This window comes from Cyprinus carpio, chromosome A1, assembly GCF_018340385.1.
Source record: "Cyprinus carpio isolate SPL01 chromosome A1, ASM1834038v1, whole genome shotgun sequence".
Taxonomy (NCBI): Eukaryota; Metazoa; Chordata; class Actinopteri; order Cypriniformes; family Cyprinidae; genus Cyprinus; species Cyprinus carpio.
The window spans coordinates 9326029-9340738 of record NC_056572.1 but is presented as its reverse complement, the minus strand read 5'-3'; the positions used below and the strand labels follow the sequence as shown (position 1 = coordinate 9340738).

The following is a 14710-nucleotide window of genomic DNA, read 5'->3' as shown; positions in this document are numbered from 1 at the left end:
ACGGCACCCATTGACTGCAGAGGATCCATTGGTGAGCAAACGATGTAATGCTAAATTTCTCTACATCTGTTTCAAAGAAGAAACAAACTCAGAGGATGTGTACATTTTCAGCAAATTTTGGTTGAACTATTCCTTGAAGAAAAATGGTAACTAAATCATTAAGGGAAAATCATTTTGGCTTTCATTACTCTCATACTAACCAGCCAAACCTTGACCCCTTATTTTGGAAGCAATAACTAATTTTGCAATTCTCTTTTCCCATAGAGTTCCCATAGTCTTTTTTATATATTTATTTATTTATTTTATTTTATTATATGTTTTTTTTTTTTTAATACTGGCTCAAAAACACTTGCATTTGAAAGACATGAGAGACACAAATCACTTCTTTCCATATGCACTAAGACAGCCTTTCCTATCTACTCTGGTTTTAGTACAAAATTTTGTCTTCTAGCAGTGACACTCCCTACAATTTCCAACTGCCTTTTTATTTGTAATTGAGCAGTATCATTATAAGACTTAGATTTAGACACCTAAGGCGGATGATCCATCCAAACTTTATGTTTATTCCCATATATAGATACAATTGAGGTGTCGTGAGAGAGTTTTTAGCACAGAAGATGGGATGGGGGCTTGTTCCCATGAAACTTCTGGATCAGTGAGTGGCGTCTTTCTCCCTGGAAGCACACAAGGTACGGGTCTTGATGCCCTTGAGGAACAACAGTGTAATGGGAGTTTGAAGAAACAGCCCATGTCCGGCTCAGGAGACGACTGCGACGGCCAACGCTATAGCGCTGACCCAACTGTCTTTCTTGGAGAGAGGAATCCAAAGACCACTGATGGAAATGGTTACATGAGCCCTATGAACAAGTCATCCTCAGGTAAAACCAAAAAAGAGAGATTACTGAAATATTTGATGTCTTTTTGAGGAGTTGCATTCAAAATCCACTTGACTCAAAAATATGAATGTTGTGAATGTTGCTTCTGGGTATACATGAATTATTTTGGTGTAAATCACCTCTGAAGACTTTTATTACATATTTTCTTGGCGATAATATTGCAGTCGTTTTATTTCAACCTCAGATAGTTTAAAACAAAAGGGTGTCTGGAGTAAAACATTAATCCAGTGTCTTGGGTTGAGTAGGATGAAAAATCAATAGATACTGAGTTCCTCCATTACAAATTTTTGTCAGCAGGTCTCATCCTTCACCTCAGAGGCCTTAAACTAAAGAGTGCCAATGAATTGTGGGTGGTTAACTACAAGTGGGCTACTCACTGTTTTTATTGTTTTTATGCTAGTATCAGTAGTTAAACTACAGCTAGGAGGCTTTACTGTATGTTACAAGCACGTAGTAGCAAAACTATAGCTGAAGCTATTTAAGAACTGTGTATAACTGTTCAAAAAATTTGGGCCAGTAAAATGTGGTTAATGTTTTTAAAACAATTTTTTTTATGGTCACCAAAGTTGCATTTATTTGATTAAAAATACAGTAATATTGAAAAATATTTTTTTTAAAATGTTATGTATTCCTGTGGTGGTAAAGCTGAATTTTTAGCAGCCTTTACTCCAGTTTTCATTGTCACATGATCATTTAGAAATCTCAAGAAACATTTGTTCTTTTTATCAATTTTGAAAACATTAAACTGTGCTGCTTAGTGTTTAGAAAACCATCATAACTTCAGGATTAATTCATGAATTGAAATTAGAAAAGAACAGCATTTACTTAACAAGAGAAGTCTTTGCAACAATCTATAAGTATTTTCATCAATTTAATACATCCTTGCTAAATAAAAGTATCAATTTATTAATGTTACGAACTAGCTTAATACTGTATGTAGTTTAATTAAAATGCTCTGTCTGGAGAAGTAAATTTATTAACAAACTTATTAATGTTACTCAATTAACGATTTTTATTATTGACTTAGACTGCCAATTTGTAACACTTAATATTCAATATAATGACAAAAACTTGAATGTAGCTTGCTATCATGCTGCACTGCTATTTGAGTAAACAAATATCAGTGCTACTTTCGGTGACCATATTTACATAATTTTCAATTAAGTTTCATGTTCTTTTAGGCCTTTATTCCGAAGATGTTCACATGAATATTCCTGTGCACATGTAATCAGCCTATTCAGAATAAACTAAGACTGATGTTCTCATCTTGAAATACTAGAGATGCTTGCTCATTTATTATGCGAACAGTAATTTAATCAGCTCATTAATTCTCATTAATTTCCTGAATGAAAACACATAAGAATGCGATGAATTGTAAAATGTAGGTCATGAGATGCAAACAAATGTAGGCCACAATGTTCCTTTCTTCTCTCCAAAAATGCATTTCTTGGATAGTTCTGTCTGTGTCTAATATCACTCAGAATTATCTTGTAAATGCACTGATTCACTGAGTGCTCAGTTAAAGATGATTCATGTTGAATAAGGTATGACCCACAATTTGGATAAATACAATTATGTATTGCATTGTTTGTGTTTGTCTCACTCTCGACGTCATTGGGATTGGGATATCACTTCGATAGACCAATCTACTTTGAGTGTAAACTAAATGAGCCAATGCACATTGGCATGCAATTATTGCATCCAGCTGCTGCTGATTACAGCGTGAGTATAAGCAGGCAGCAGGTGCAATGCATACCAGCTTTTTGCTTCAGAGTCAAGCGTTATTATCGTTCTGTTCAACTGTATCTGCTGTAAACTATGAGTTCAGCAAGCTCTCGGAAGCTTCGTGTGTTGGCAAGACGGCACTTCAGCGGTGGTCGTTCCGGAGTCGAGTGGATTGCGCACTTCAGGCTGCACTACCCCCTGTCCTGTTGCAAGTGGCCAATTCCCCAGTGCGCCTCAGCACTAAAAGAGCATTTCCTAAAGAGCAAATTTCTCTAAAAGAGCTTCACGGGTGCGTCTTTGTAAAGACGATGGATCGTCCTTACAAGTATGCCGTTTCACCCGTGCGTTTCTGGGTGCGGTTGTTACCTGGCAACGGGTGATGGTCACGATCGCTGCCTCACGTGTCTGGGCATCAAGCACGCTGAGGTGGCCTTCGTGGATGAATCATGTTCCCACTGCGGGAAGATGACCATCTCAGAGCTGCGAACCAGGCCCTGCTACCTTCATAGGTGTGGAGTCCTGTTGCTGCTGCTGCTATCTGGGGCTCGTTCTGGTGGCCGGGCGACAAGAACCACTTCCAGCAGTAGTGCTGGTGGTTTGAGGATTACAGTGGTGGCAAACCCCGCAAGGAACCAACTCTCTGAGGACCATCACTCCTCTTGCACCTCCGATCCAGTGGAGCAACCTACGGAACACACTGGACTTTCTTCAAAGAGTGCTCCAGCGGTATCCAGTAGGCCTCCCCCTGACCAGATGTCGATCTCAGCATCGGAGGGAGAACTGTCCGATGAAGTTTCGGCCATGCTGCCGCCCTCCAGGATGGTGACAAAGCCTGAATCAGAATCGGAGATGACAGCTATGCTTTCCCGGGCCGCCGAGAGGCTAGGGCTTGAGTGGAAATTTCCACCACATCCCGAGCCCTCGAGGTGGGATGATTGGTTTCTCGAGGTGGCTCGCCCTGGTGCCTTTCTTCCCGGAAGTGCATGAGAGTGTCTCGGAAGTGCATGACGAGCTCACCAGGTTGTGGATGGCAACTTTTACTGCCAGAATCCGGCCAGTGGACTCCTCCTCCCTCACCACCCTCGATGGCGGTGCAGTGAAGGGGTATTCAGTGATTCCACCAGTGGAGCTAGCGGTAGCAAAGCAATTGTGTCCTAAGTCTGCCTCCTGCTGGCAGGGAGACCCGGTGCTTCCTTCCTGGGCCTGTAGGCATTCGTCTGGTCTAACCTGCAGTGCCTATATGGCTTGCGGGGAAGCTGCTTCTGCCTTACACGCTATGGCATTACTGCAGGTGCACCAGGCCAAGGCACTGAAGGACCTGCACGAGGGTGGTCACGATCTGGAAGTTCTGAAAGAGCGACCTCTGAGTGATGAAGTTCACCGCGAGTTCTCTGGGTCACGCGATGTCCTTGTTGTGGTCCAGGAGTGCCATCTCTGGCTGAGTCTGGTTGAAATGAGGGACACCAACAAATATCGGTTCCTTAATGCCCCTGTGTCCCAGACCGGCCTCTTCGGTGACGAGGTCAAGAACCTGGCCCAGCAGTTCTCAGTTTCACAGGAGCAGACTGAGGTGGTCCAACCTTCTGCCCCGCGGGCAGCTGCTGCCTCCACCCGTCCACCGGCCTCAGCACCCCAGCCTGCTCGTCGCCGACGGCAGCGTCTGCGTCCGCTCCCATACCGCATCCGCCTCCAGCAAGTGCCAACATAGAGCTGGACGTAGGCAGGCTGCCCCACCCATCCTGGCCCCCGTCAAACCTGGCGGTGAGTGGAAGAGCAAGAGGCCCTGGGATGGACGACCCAGAGAGTGGTAGCTGCTTTCTGGGGAGCAGATCTCCAGGCATGCTGTGGTTCACACGGATGCCTCCACCACCAGCTGGGGGGCCACGTACAATGGGCATGCAGTCTCAGGGGTTTGGACGGGCGTGCAGCTGCATTGGCACATCAATTGCCTAGAGTTGTTAGCAGTGCACCTTGCCTTGAACTGTCTCAAAGGTCGCTTACGAGGCAAGCACATGATGATCCGAACGGACAACACAGCGACCATTGCGTACATCAACCAACAAGGTGGTCTGCGCTCCCGTCGCATGTCGCAACTCGCCCACCACCTCCTCCTTTGGAGTCAGAAGGTTCTGAGGTCACTTTGTGCTGTTCACATTCTGGGGCTGCTCAACCGTGCAGCCGATGAGCTGTCTCGAGCAATGCTCCCGGGAGAATTGCGACTCCATCCCCTGATGGTCCAGCTGATTTGGAGACGGTTCGGAGCTGCTCAGGTAGACCTGTTTGCTTCTCCAGAGACCTCTCACTGCCAGTTGTTCTACGCCCTGACCGAGGGAACACTCAGCACAGACGCACTGGCACACAGCTGGCCGTGGGGCATACACAAATATGCGTTTCCCCCAGTGAGCCTTCTCGCGCAGACACTGCAAAGTCCGGGAGAACGAGGAGCAAGTCTTACTAGTGGCGCCATATTGGCCCACTTGGACCTGGTTCCCCGAACTAGTGCTCCTCATGACAGCCCCTCCTTGGCCCATTCCTCTGAGGAAGGATCTACTGACTCAGAGATGGGCCACCGTTTGGCATCCGCGTCCAGACCTTTGGAAGCTCAATGTCTGTTCCCTGGATGGGACACGGAGGTTCTAGGTGACCTACCCCAGGAGTTAGTGAACACCATCGCTTTGTCAAGAGCACAGTCTACGAGACACACTTACGACTTGAAGTGGAACCTGTTCTTCGAGTGTTGTTCTGCTCGCTGAGGAGACCCTCGAAGATGCCCGATTGTGGTCGTGCTTTCCTTTCTGCAGCAAGGGCTGGAGCGAAGGCTGTCAAACTCCATCCTCAAAGTCCAGGTTGCCACTATTGCTGCGTACCATGACCCCATGAATGGGAAGTCTTTAGGTAAGCATGACCTCGTCATCAGGTTCCTTAGAGGGGTCAGGAGGTTAAATCCTTCCCGGCCCCCCTCTATACCCTCTTGGGCCCTGACTCTAGTGCTAAAATCACTACAGCAGGGCCCGTTCGAGCCTTTGCATTCAGTTGAGCTAAAGTTTCTTTCATTGAAAACTCTGCTCCTGCTTTCACTGGCCTCCATCAAGAGGCTAGGGTACCTGCATGCATTTTCGGTCGACGATTCGTGCCTAGAGTTTGGGCCGGCTGACTCCCAGGTAATCCTGAGGCCCCGGCCCGGCTACGTGCCCAAGGTTCCCACTACATCCTTCAAAGACCAAGTGGTGAACCTGCAAGCGCTGCCCCTGGAGGAGGCAGACCCAGCTCTGGCTTTGCTCTGTCCCATCCACGCATTGAGATGGTACGTAGACCGGACACAAAGCTTCAGGACCTCAGACCAGCTCTTTGTCTGTCACTGAGGCCGGCAGAAGGGGAATGCCATCTCTAAGCACAGGATGGCCCACTGGATTGTGGATGCCATAACCCTGGCTTATCAGGCACAGGGTGTGCCCTGCCCATTCAGGTTGCGAGCTCACTCAACTAGAAGTGTTGCATCCTCCTGGGCGCTGGCTCGTGGCACCTCGCTGACAGATATTTGTAGAGCTGCGGGCTGGGCGACCCCTACCTTGTTCGCTAAATTCTATACCCTTCGTGTAGACCCAGTATCCTCCTGTGTTCTCACCTCAAATGGGTAGTGGCACCGAGAGGCCCTCGTTAGTGTCGGCTTACTAAAACTGCTCCAGAGTGTCCATACTGTAGACCCTGTTGAGATCCTCTATCACCCGAGGCAGCCGGATGCGGCGGAATGTCTGGCGCCAGGCCTTCATGATGAATCCGTGAGAACTGTGGAAGGCTGGGTTCCATATTGAGACCTAAGCGGTACTCGTATGTGTGTAGTCCACGGTATAGCCTTAGAGCCCGTGTTTCCCCAAGAGGGTTTTAATCACCTCAAATTTCTCCATATACACCTAAATGGATGCTATGTGTGTATTTGCTCCGAAAACTACTTCTGGAAGGATGCGGCTTCCGCAGTGTCCCTGTTCCAAGTGGACAGGTAAGTTTTCCTAATGTTATCCAATCTCACCCAGTGAGGTAGTGCTTTGACAGTGGTGAGTGGAACTACTTGTTCCGAGCCCCGGCCTACACCTAATAGGGGCGCAGGCGGCTCCCACAGGGCACTGGAAGGGGCAGCACCCATGGCACTTTGGTAGGGATCCCAATTCGTCAGTCACTGACGTGATGTCGAGAGTGACCGACTGAAAGGGAACATCTCGTTTACGTATGGTAACCCTTGTTCCCTGAAGGAGGGAACGGAGACGTCATGTCACGTCCCGTCGCCATGGTTGCTGTACCGCCGCTGAGCCGCCGGGTCCCCGGCTCGGCTCCTCAGTGAAAACCTGGTATGCATTGGACCTGCTGCCTTCTTATACTCACGCTGTGATCAGCGGCAGCTGGATGCAATAATTGCATGCCAATGTGCATTGGCTCGTTTAGTTTACACTCAAAGTAGACTGGTCTATCGAAGCGAGATCCCAATTCATCGGACACTGACGTAAACGTCTCCGTTCCCTCCTTCAGGGAACGAGGGTTACCATACGTAACCGAGACGTTACTTTTTTATGGAAAGTAATGTGTTATGTCAGTTTTGCGTTTCTTTTTAAATCTGGCCATGGCTTACTTGTTTGTTTTTAATATAAAAAGTTATATTTTTGGAAAATGTAAAAAGCTCTTTTACGCCAAAAGAGAAATGATTAAACCACAGGTAGAAGGAAATGTAAATTCAAAATGCACGTATGTACAGCAGAGACGGCTCAGCTCAAACAAACCTTTCAGTTGTGTTGCTATTCTGATTTACATAAAGAATAAGACACAGGAGAAGAAAGTTCAACACTCATTAAAATAAAAATCATTAGTAAAATCGTTTTTGATTGTTAGTATTTGTTATCCAATTCAACCAATACTAACAATCAAAATTGACTTTAGATAAGTTTAACATTTCAAACATTTCTAAAGTCATTTTTGATTGTTAGTATTGGTTAAATTGGATCATCAAAGGTCAGCAGCAAAGACATGAGCACAGTAGAGCTGTCAGTCAATAAATGGGAAAACAAAATAACTGCCATTACTTATTTGAAATAGTAACTCAGATATTTTCTTGTAAATTAAAAAGTAATACATTACTTTACTAGTTGCTTGTCATGTTACTTGTCGTGTTACCCACAAAATTGATTGCTAGTGTACACCAGTGCTGTTATTTTTAACAAACTATTTAAAAATGTGATTAATTTAAATAAAGCTGACATAAAATATAAACATAAGATGTAAAAACCTAAACTTATACTTTGAAATTATAGATACAGTAGATACTACAGCAGTATATGCAGTGGGCTAATATGACTTATTTTTCAGTGTTACAATTGTAACACTCTGACTTCTTGGATTTAATTTAATATTATAGTCTTGTCCTTATTAGTGAAATATCAATTGTATTATTAGTTAGTGCACCTATATTTGTTTCTTGGATCACAAGATGACTAGTGTATTTTAAGGAGTCTGTGAGTTATGAAGGAAAATGTAAAAACAATGTTACAATTGCCCCCGGTCTCCCCAACTACCTTGGTAACCATTTTTGTGGTGAGTGACAATTAGTCTGTATACATTATGGAGCTTTTGTCATTCTGTTTTCATTTTCTTTTGTGTCTAGACCATCTTAGTCCTGTTGAGGAGAATCCCTTTGTAAACCAACGGAAAAATAGTAATATTAATGCACTGGACAACCCGGGTTACCACAGCACACCTGATAGGAAACCCAAGGGAGAGGATGAGTATATCAACGAACCCCTTTACCTAAACACATACAATAACAGTAGTGGTACAAACCAGGAGATTATGAGGAAAGATGGAGCTTCCATCCCGCTACAGATGACAACAGCAGCCAACACTGCAAGTAGCCACATTATCCTCTCAACACAAACTGGGAAAGCCCACCACCATGGCCAGGGAACACATGTTCATTTCGCCGTTCCACCTGTTCAGCCCCCCCAAACCAGATCGATGAGCCAAAATGGGCAGCATTCCCAATCGCCACATGGTGCAGAATCCAATTCCTCTAGCATGTCTGGCAATCCCTCCTTGTTAACCCAAATCTCCCTCGTCAGCCAACAGATCCAACCTTGTCTTGTGAGTCAGTCCGGCTCTTCAACCCATCCGGCTCAAGTGGTAAAATCTGCAGTCACTAGTAAAAGTATTTCTGGCCTTCCCGGCCACCTTGTCTATCCAGGTAACATGCTTCAAGCGGGTCATACTGGGACTGTAATGGTCGACAGGAAGTCGAAGAAGAACTTTGATTATCCTGACTACTGGCAGCATAGTCTACCACCCAAGGTGACTCAGCCAAACCCTCAAGACCCAACGCAAGTGTGCAAAAGCAAACATCTCTACAGGCACAGCATCCGAAGTCGCATCGCCGTGGCTGACAACCCTGAATATCTTTCTGAGTTTAACAAGAGACCGGGAACAGTTCTGCCACCTCCACCGTACCGGCACAGGAATACGGTAGTGTAACGACGCAGTTCTAGAGAGCCAGATTATCCTACCAGCACCGTACGATAAATTGGAATTACTGAATTAATGGAAAACTCCCAACTTCAGGAATTAAGGATGGAGACTTATCGGACGTTAAAGGGAAAACTGATCAACCAAAGTGCCTCTAAACTATTCCAAAAGCTATTCTATCTTTTCTATTCCAATAAATCAGAATGTAACCAGATGTACACCCTTTAAAGGGATAATTTAGCCAAAAATGAACATTCTGTCATCATTTATTCACTGTCATGTCGCTCCAAACATATTTATGTTCAAACCCAAATGAAGATATTTTTAATGAACCCTGAGAGATTTTTTTGTCCTTCCACTGAAAGTCCATTACACAGGGAGGGAAAAAAACAAAAAACTCTAATTTGTTACAGCCAAATGTATTACTTTTTCTTACTTTCCCAAAGACAAAAATATACATTCCTAACAAGTAAAATTATTATTATAAACACCCTATACATTTTGTTAGTCTGTTTAATTTAGTTTACTTACTATAAATAATGATATCTTCAGAAGAACTTTATTGTGATGTCTCTTTAAAATATGCATAATCTTTTCTGATATGTACTAACAAAAACACTGAAAAAATAAATAAAACCCACAATCATTTCTGCAGTCAGTAAAGGTAGCTAACATCGACACTTTGGTGTCAAGCAGAAATACCATTTAGGCTAAATTGTTTATATTGTATCTTAGGGGCGTGTTATTTGCTTTTAGTCATACCAGAACAGGAAACCATCGATTAGTCTAATATAAAAATACAAACACATAGTCATTTCACTTTTTTTGGTGTACACCAAAGCTCTGGCATTTAAACATTTTCATTAAGACATCATAAAATAAATCCATATGAATCAAATGGAAGCTCAGATGTGCTTGCTTGACCAATGAGGTTCGATGAGCTTCTATTTACCATGTTTGATGTGCTGTATTTATGTGCACCGATCTGTGTTTATATGTGAATAAAAGTCTAAATGAAACCATGTCATGAAGTATTCATGTCTTTTCAGAAGATTTGGGTTAAACCACTAAATTCATATAGACTTTTTTTACAATCTCTAAGTTTTGATGGAAAGAACTTTCAATATAGGGACAGAAATCTCTCAGGTTTCATTTAAAATATCTTAATTTGTGATTCAAGAAGGTTAGGAAGGGCATGAGGGTGAGTAAATGATGAAAGAATGTTAATTTTTGTGCGAACTGACTCTTTATTTCTCACCTCTGACTGTTTCTCCTACAGTTAGGACATTCATCATGAGAATGTGGAAATTGTTGTCCAATTTGACAAAAAGGTAACGGAAAACAAGGGGGAAAAACACTTGCTCTCTTACTTTTTTTTTTTTTTTTTTTTTTTTTTTGGTGAAAAGCTATTTAAATTTATTATGGTTTATTTCTGGTGTCGTAAGTTTAGACCAACTGTCTTTTTGACCACTTACTGTCCATTCTGTATCGTTGCTGTTGATGCCGTAAGCTATATTCTCTTCCAATTTTTGACCGATGGACATGCATTACGAATCTAGGACTGCCCCCAAGAAAATTGGGGTACATTAACTCTTGTATGTGAATGAGACCATGATGTGGATTGTAAATTGGCGTATCTTCTTGTACCATAGTGGATTTATTAATGGACTACGCTGGTTGGATACTATTTATTTTCAGTCATGTTCTTGTTCGTGTTGTTTAAACTTACCAGTTTCCCCCTGTCCCTGGACCACAAAACCAGTCATAAGGGTCATTATTATTTAATTTTTTTTTTGGATTAAATAAACTTTCTGTTGATGTATGGTTTGTTAGGACAGGACAATATTTGGCCGAGATACAACTATTTGAATATCTGGAATCTGAGGGTGCAGAAAGATCAAAATATTGAGAAAACTGCCTTTAAAATTGTCCAAATGAAGGTCTTAGACATGCATATTACTAATCAAAAATTAAGTTTTGATATATTTACAGTAGGAAACTTACAAAATATCTTCATGGAACATGATCTTTACTTAATATCCTAATAATCTTTGGCATAAAAGAAAAATCAATCATTTTGACCCATACAATGTATTTTTGGCTATTGCTACAAATATACCCCAGTGACATAAGACTGGTTTTGTGGTCCAGGGTCACAGATGATCAAATCTGATACAGGCTGAGAAAGAGCACACGGGGCAGCCATACAGCTTTTTGAGCTAATGGGAAATAAGTGCCTTCCTCAGTGGCACAAAAGCATCGGTGGACGTGCCAGTGGTTTGTTTTGACGTGGAGTCTTTAACTGCTGTAAATATAAGTGAAACCAATTTGAATATTTACTACTGAGCCACCCATGTGCAAATAGACTCACCCAGAGCCGGGAACCATGTATTGAAAATATGTTTACTGTATTCAATTCATTTAGTAAGGAATTTAACATCAAGATTGATATATTCTGGAAGGCAATATTACAGGTGATGGAGGACACAATACAAACTCAAATAAACTACTGATCTCCAATGGAGAATTTTTCAGTGTACTGTGACAGAAAATACTTTTGTCTGAAATGTATCCTGCTCTCAGTGAGAGTGTGACCGTATTGTGGCCAGGGAGAAACTGTTCATATGTTTTATAAACTGTAATGGACATTTGTCATTACTTATTTCAGTGTCATAGCAGATAAGAAGTTTGGTCCTATACGTACCATGCTAATATTATGAGACTTTGATTTGCTTCTCTCTGAACAGCCATGGGAGATGTAGCTACATTTGATAGGCTTTTCTGTTTTATTATTTTCTTTGCCTTGTACTTTTGTTTGTTTTGGGGCTTTTCCAAAAAATGCATCTCTTCCCTGTTGTAATTCTATTTGATGGAATGACACAATAAAGGTCTTGTTTGAGATTTTGAACTTGTTCTTACATTTCTAGAGTATGAGATATGAGGGTCTTTTGTTGTTGCATGGTACAAGCACCAGCTTGTTCACTACACTTTTCAGGTATAATCCATCATGTCTGAACTTGCTCTTACAAAAAGTACACAAAGTAGTGTGGTGCTATCGGATCTTGCCAACCTCCCTTCCTTTGCCAGTAGTAAGATTTGTTCTTTTGCTGTTTCGGCTACTTTTTGTTTTAGTTTAAAATGACTATTGTTTGAATTGAGAATTATGACGTTACTGGGATTGAAAGGGAAATATTTTTAAATAAATGATTATTTCATCCATAAGTGAAAATATTCTTAAAAAAATAAAAATAAATAAATACTCACCCTCAGGTCATCCAAGATGTTTTTTTTTTTTTTTCATCAGAACAGATTTGGAGAAATTTAGCGTTGCATCACTTGCTCACCAATGGATCCTCTGCAGTGAATGGGTGCCATCAGAATGAGAGTTCAATTTGCTGATGAAAACATCACAATAATACAAGTAACCTATGTAATCCACAATCAGTGTGTTTGTAGTAAACAAATCCATCAAGGCATTTTTACTCTGTTGCTTCTGGCTAAAATATAAATCTTCTATCCATTATATTGCTTTGTCCAGTGAAAAGTCATCCTGTCTGAATCAGGAGAGACAACATGAACAGATCAAGTACTGTTTACAAGTAAAAACAGTCCACAACCGTTTTGATGTGAGAGGATAACGGGATGGACTTTTTTAATGAATAAAGCATTATTGTGGACTACAGACTGGTATTTTGGCTTGAAGCAATGGTTTAAATGGGCTGAGGGTGAGTACATTTTGAACAGTATTTTTTTTTTTTTTTTTTTTTTTTTTTTTAGATGTTTAGTCTTTGATTCAGAAAAGGAAATATTAAACAGATTGAGCTGCTCTTTTCAATCTAAACTCGCAAGCCTTAAGTCAAACTCTAGCTTCAAGCTCAAGCCTGTACTATTTATAAAATATATATATATATATATTGTAATTTACAACTTAACTTTTATCTCACTATATATATATACACTATACTATGGCAACAATACAGTATGTTATGTTACAAAACCAACAAATGCACAGTTCTAACAATCATTTTACACTAAAATAAAATGACATGCAATAACAGTATGAGGGCCAACTGTTCATTATATAGTTTACTGTATATTAAAAAAAAATAAAAAAGATACATTCAGTTTCTATTTCCCTCAGTTTGGCTTATAGTTAAAAAAAAAAAAAATATATTATGTTCTGTCTCCCAGACTGCTGTAGTATTTCATTTCCTTCTCTTTTGTGCAAAAGACAAAGAACTAGTTTGAAGGAGGTAGAGTATTTTAGCTCACTGATCTCTGTGCATGGAAACCTCATTCTAGCTAGGCAGAGGCAGTAAATGAATCAAACTGTCAGGACATGGAGGTTTACCTCAACCCATGTCATTCCCCTCAGAGTATAAATGCTTGTGGATGTTTCTCTTTGTCCTCTCTATCCCAGCATCACAGAAATGCACCATACTATCCATAGTTTCAAACAAAATATCATAGCTCCAATGATTTCCTTGCTAAGACAAATGCTGCTATTATTATTGCCCATACGTAGGGTTCAAGGTCTGAGCGCTTCACAACTCATCCTGTGTTCCAGTGATGTATATTTATTTGACAGGATCAGTTATTGAGACATTCCTGTCTCGCTCGTAACATAGTGATGATCTTCATGCGCTGTGCCGGCTGAGCTTCTTTGTCCTTTTAAATGTCTCCTTTTGTGTTGGTGACCTGTAATAAATGAGCGTGTGTTTAAAAGTGGCAGCTGTGTGAAGTGATTAGAGAGAAAGGGAATTCCAGAGGAATGAGAAACACAGTATCACCAAAACTGTGGAGCTTTTCCAGACTCTAGAGAGTGGTCTACCTAGACAGCATGATTAGGCATCACATGTGTACTTCTGATGCATTAAAATTATGATACCTAATTCTGAATGATAATTTCAACAAGAACCCATTGAGCACTGCAGCAAGGTTATGAACATTTTCATCCAAGATGGCAGATAAAGTCAAGAAACTTTTTATTTGGTGCTTAAAACACTAAAAAGAAAGTTACATTATATGTCTAATAATATATATATATAAATATAAAAAAAAATATAAAAAACCAGTGTTTATATATATATATATATATATATATATAAATATATATATATATATATATATATGTGTATATATATTAAAAGTATATATTTAATATTTATGTACTGTACTATTATAAGATTTATTCATATTTAGATTTTTTTTTTTTAGTTTTAGTGTTTTAATTTTTAGTTTAGAGTTATTATTTCAGTTTTCATTTTATTTTGTCATTTTAGAGTGCAAGTTTTCAAGTGTTTTGTAATTTCAATTTTTTTTTCTATTAATATTTCTGTTTCACTTTATTTTTATTTAAGCTTCAGTACTTAAATGCTTCCAAGGCAACATTTAATTTTTTTTTTTTTTATTTAAATTTCCATTTTAAATTGTTTATATAATTGTTATTCAAATTTTTGAGCTCTCCAAAATCAGGTGTCTTATGTTTAAAGCATTGTTAAAGCATTGTTTATTTGAATATTGCAAATGATAAATAGGTTAAATTCCCACATTTTCATTAGACTTTGGAGCAGAACGTGTGTATGTGTGTC

The 14710-nt window shown here is 40.7% G+C and overlaps 1 protein-coding gene across 1 annotated transcript in view; it reads left to right on the top strand.

The window, feature by feature from the left end:
• LOC109052551 (receptor tyrosine-protein kinase erbB-4-like) overlaps window positions 1-10985 on the top strand; it is a 179512-nt gene extending 168527 nt beyond the window's left edge. Inside the window, exons 26-27 of the mRNA XM_042741243.1 lie at window positions 578-878; window positions 8269-10985. Of these exons, the coding sequence (XP_042597177.1) occupies window positions 578-878; window positions 8269-9128 (1161 nt within the window). The 3' untranslated portion in view covers window positions 9129-10985. The remainder of the gene's footprint in view (window positions 1-577; window positions 879-8268) is intronic.
• The last annotated feature ends 3725 nt before the right edge of the window (window positions 10986-14710 follow it).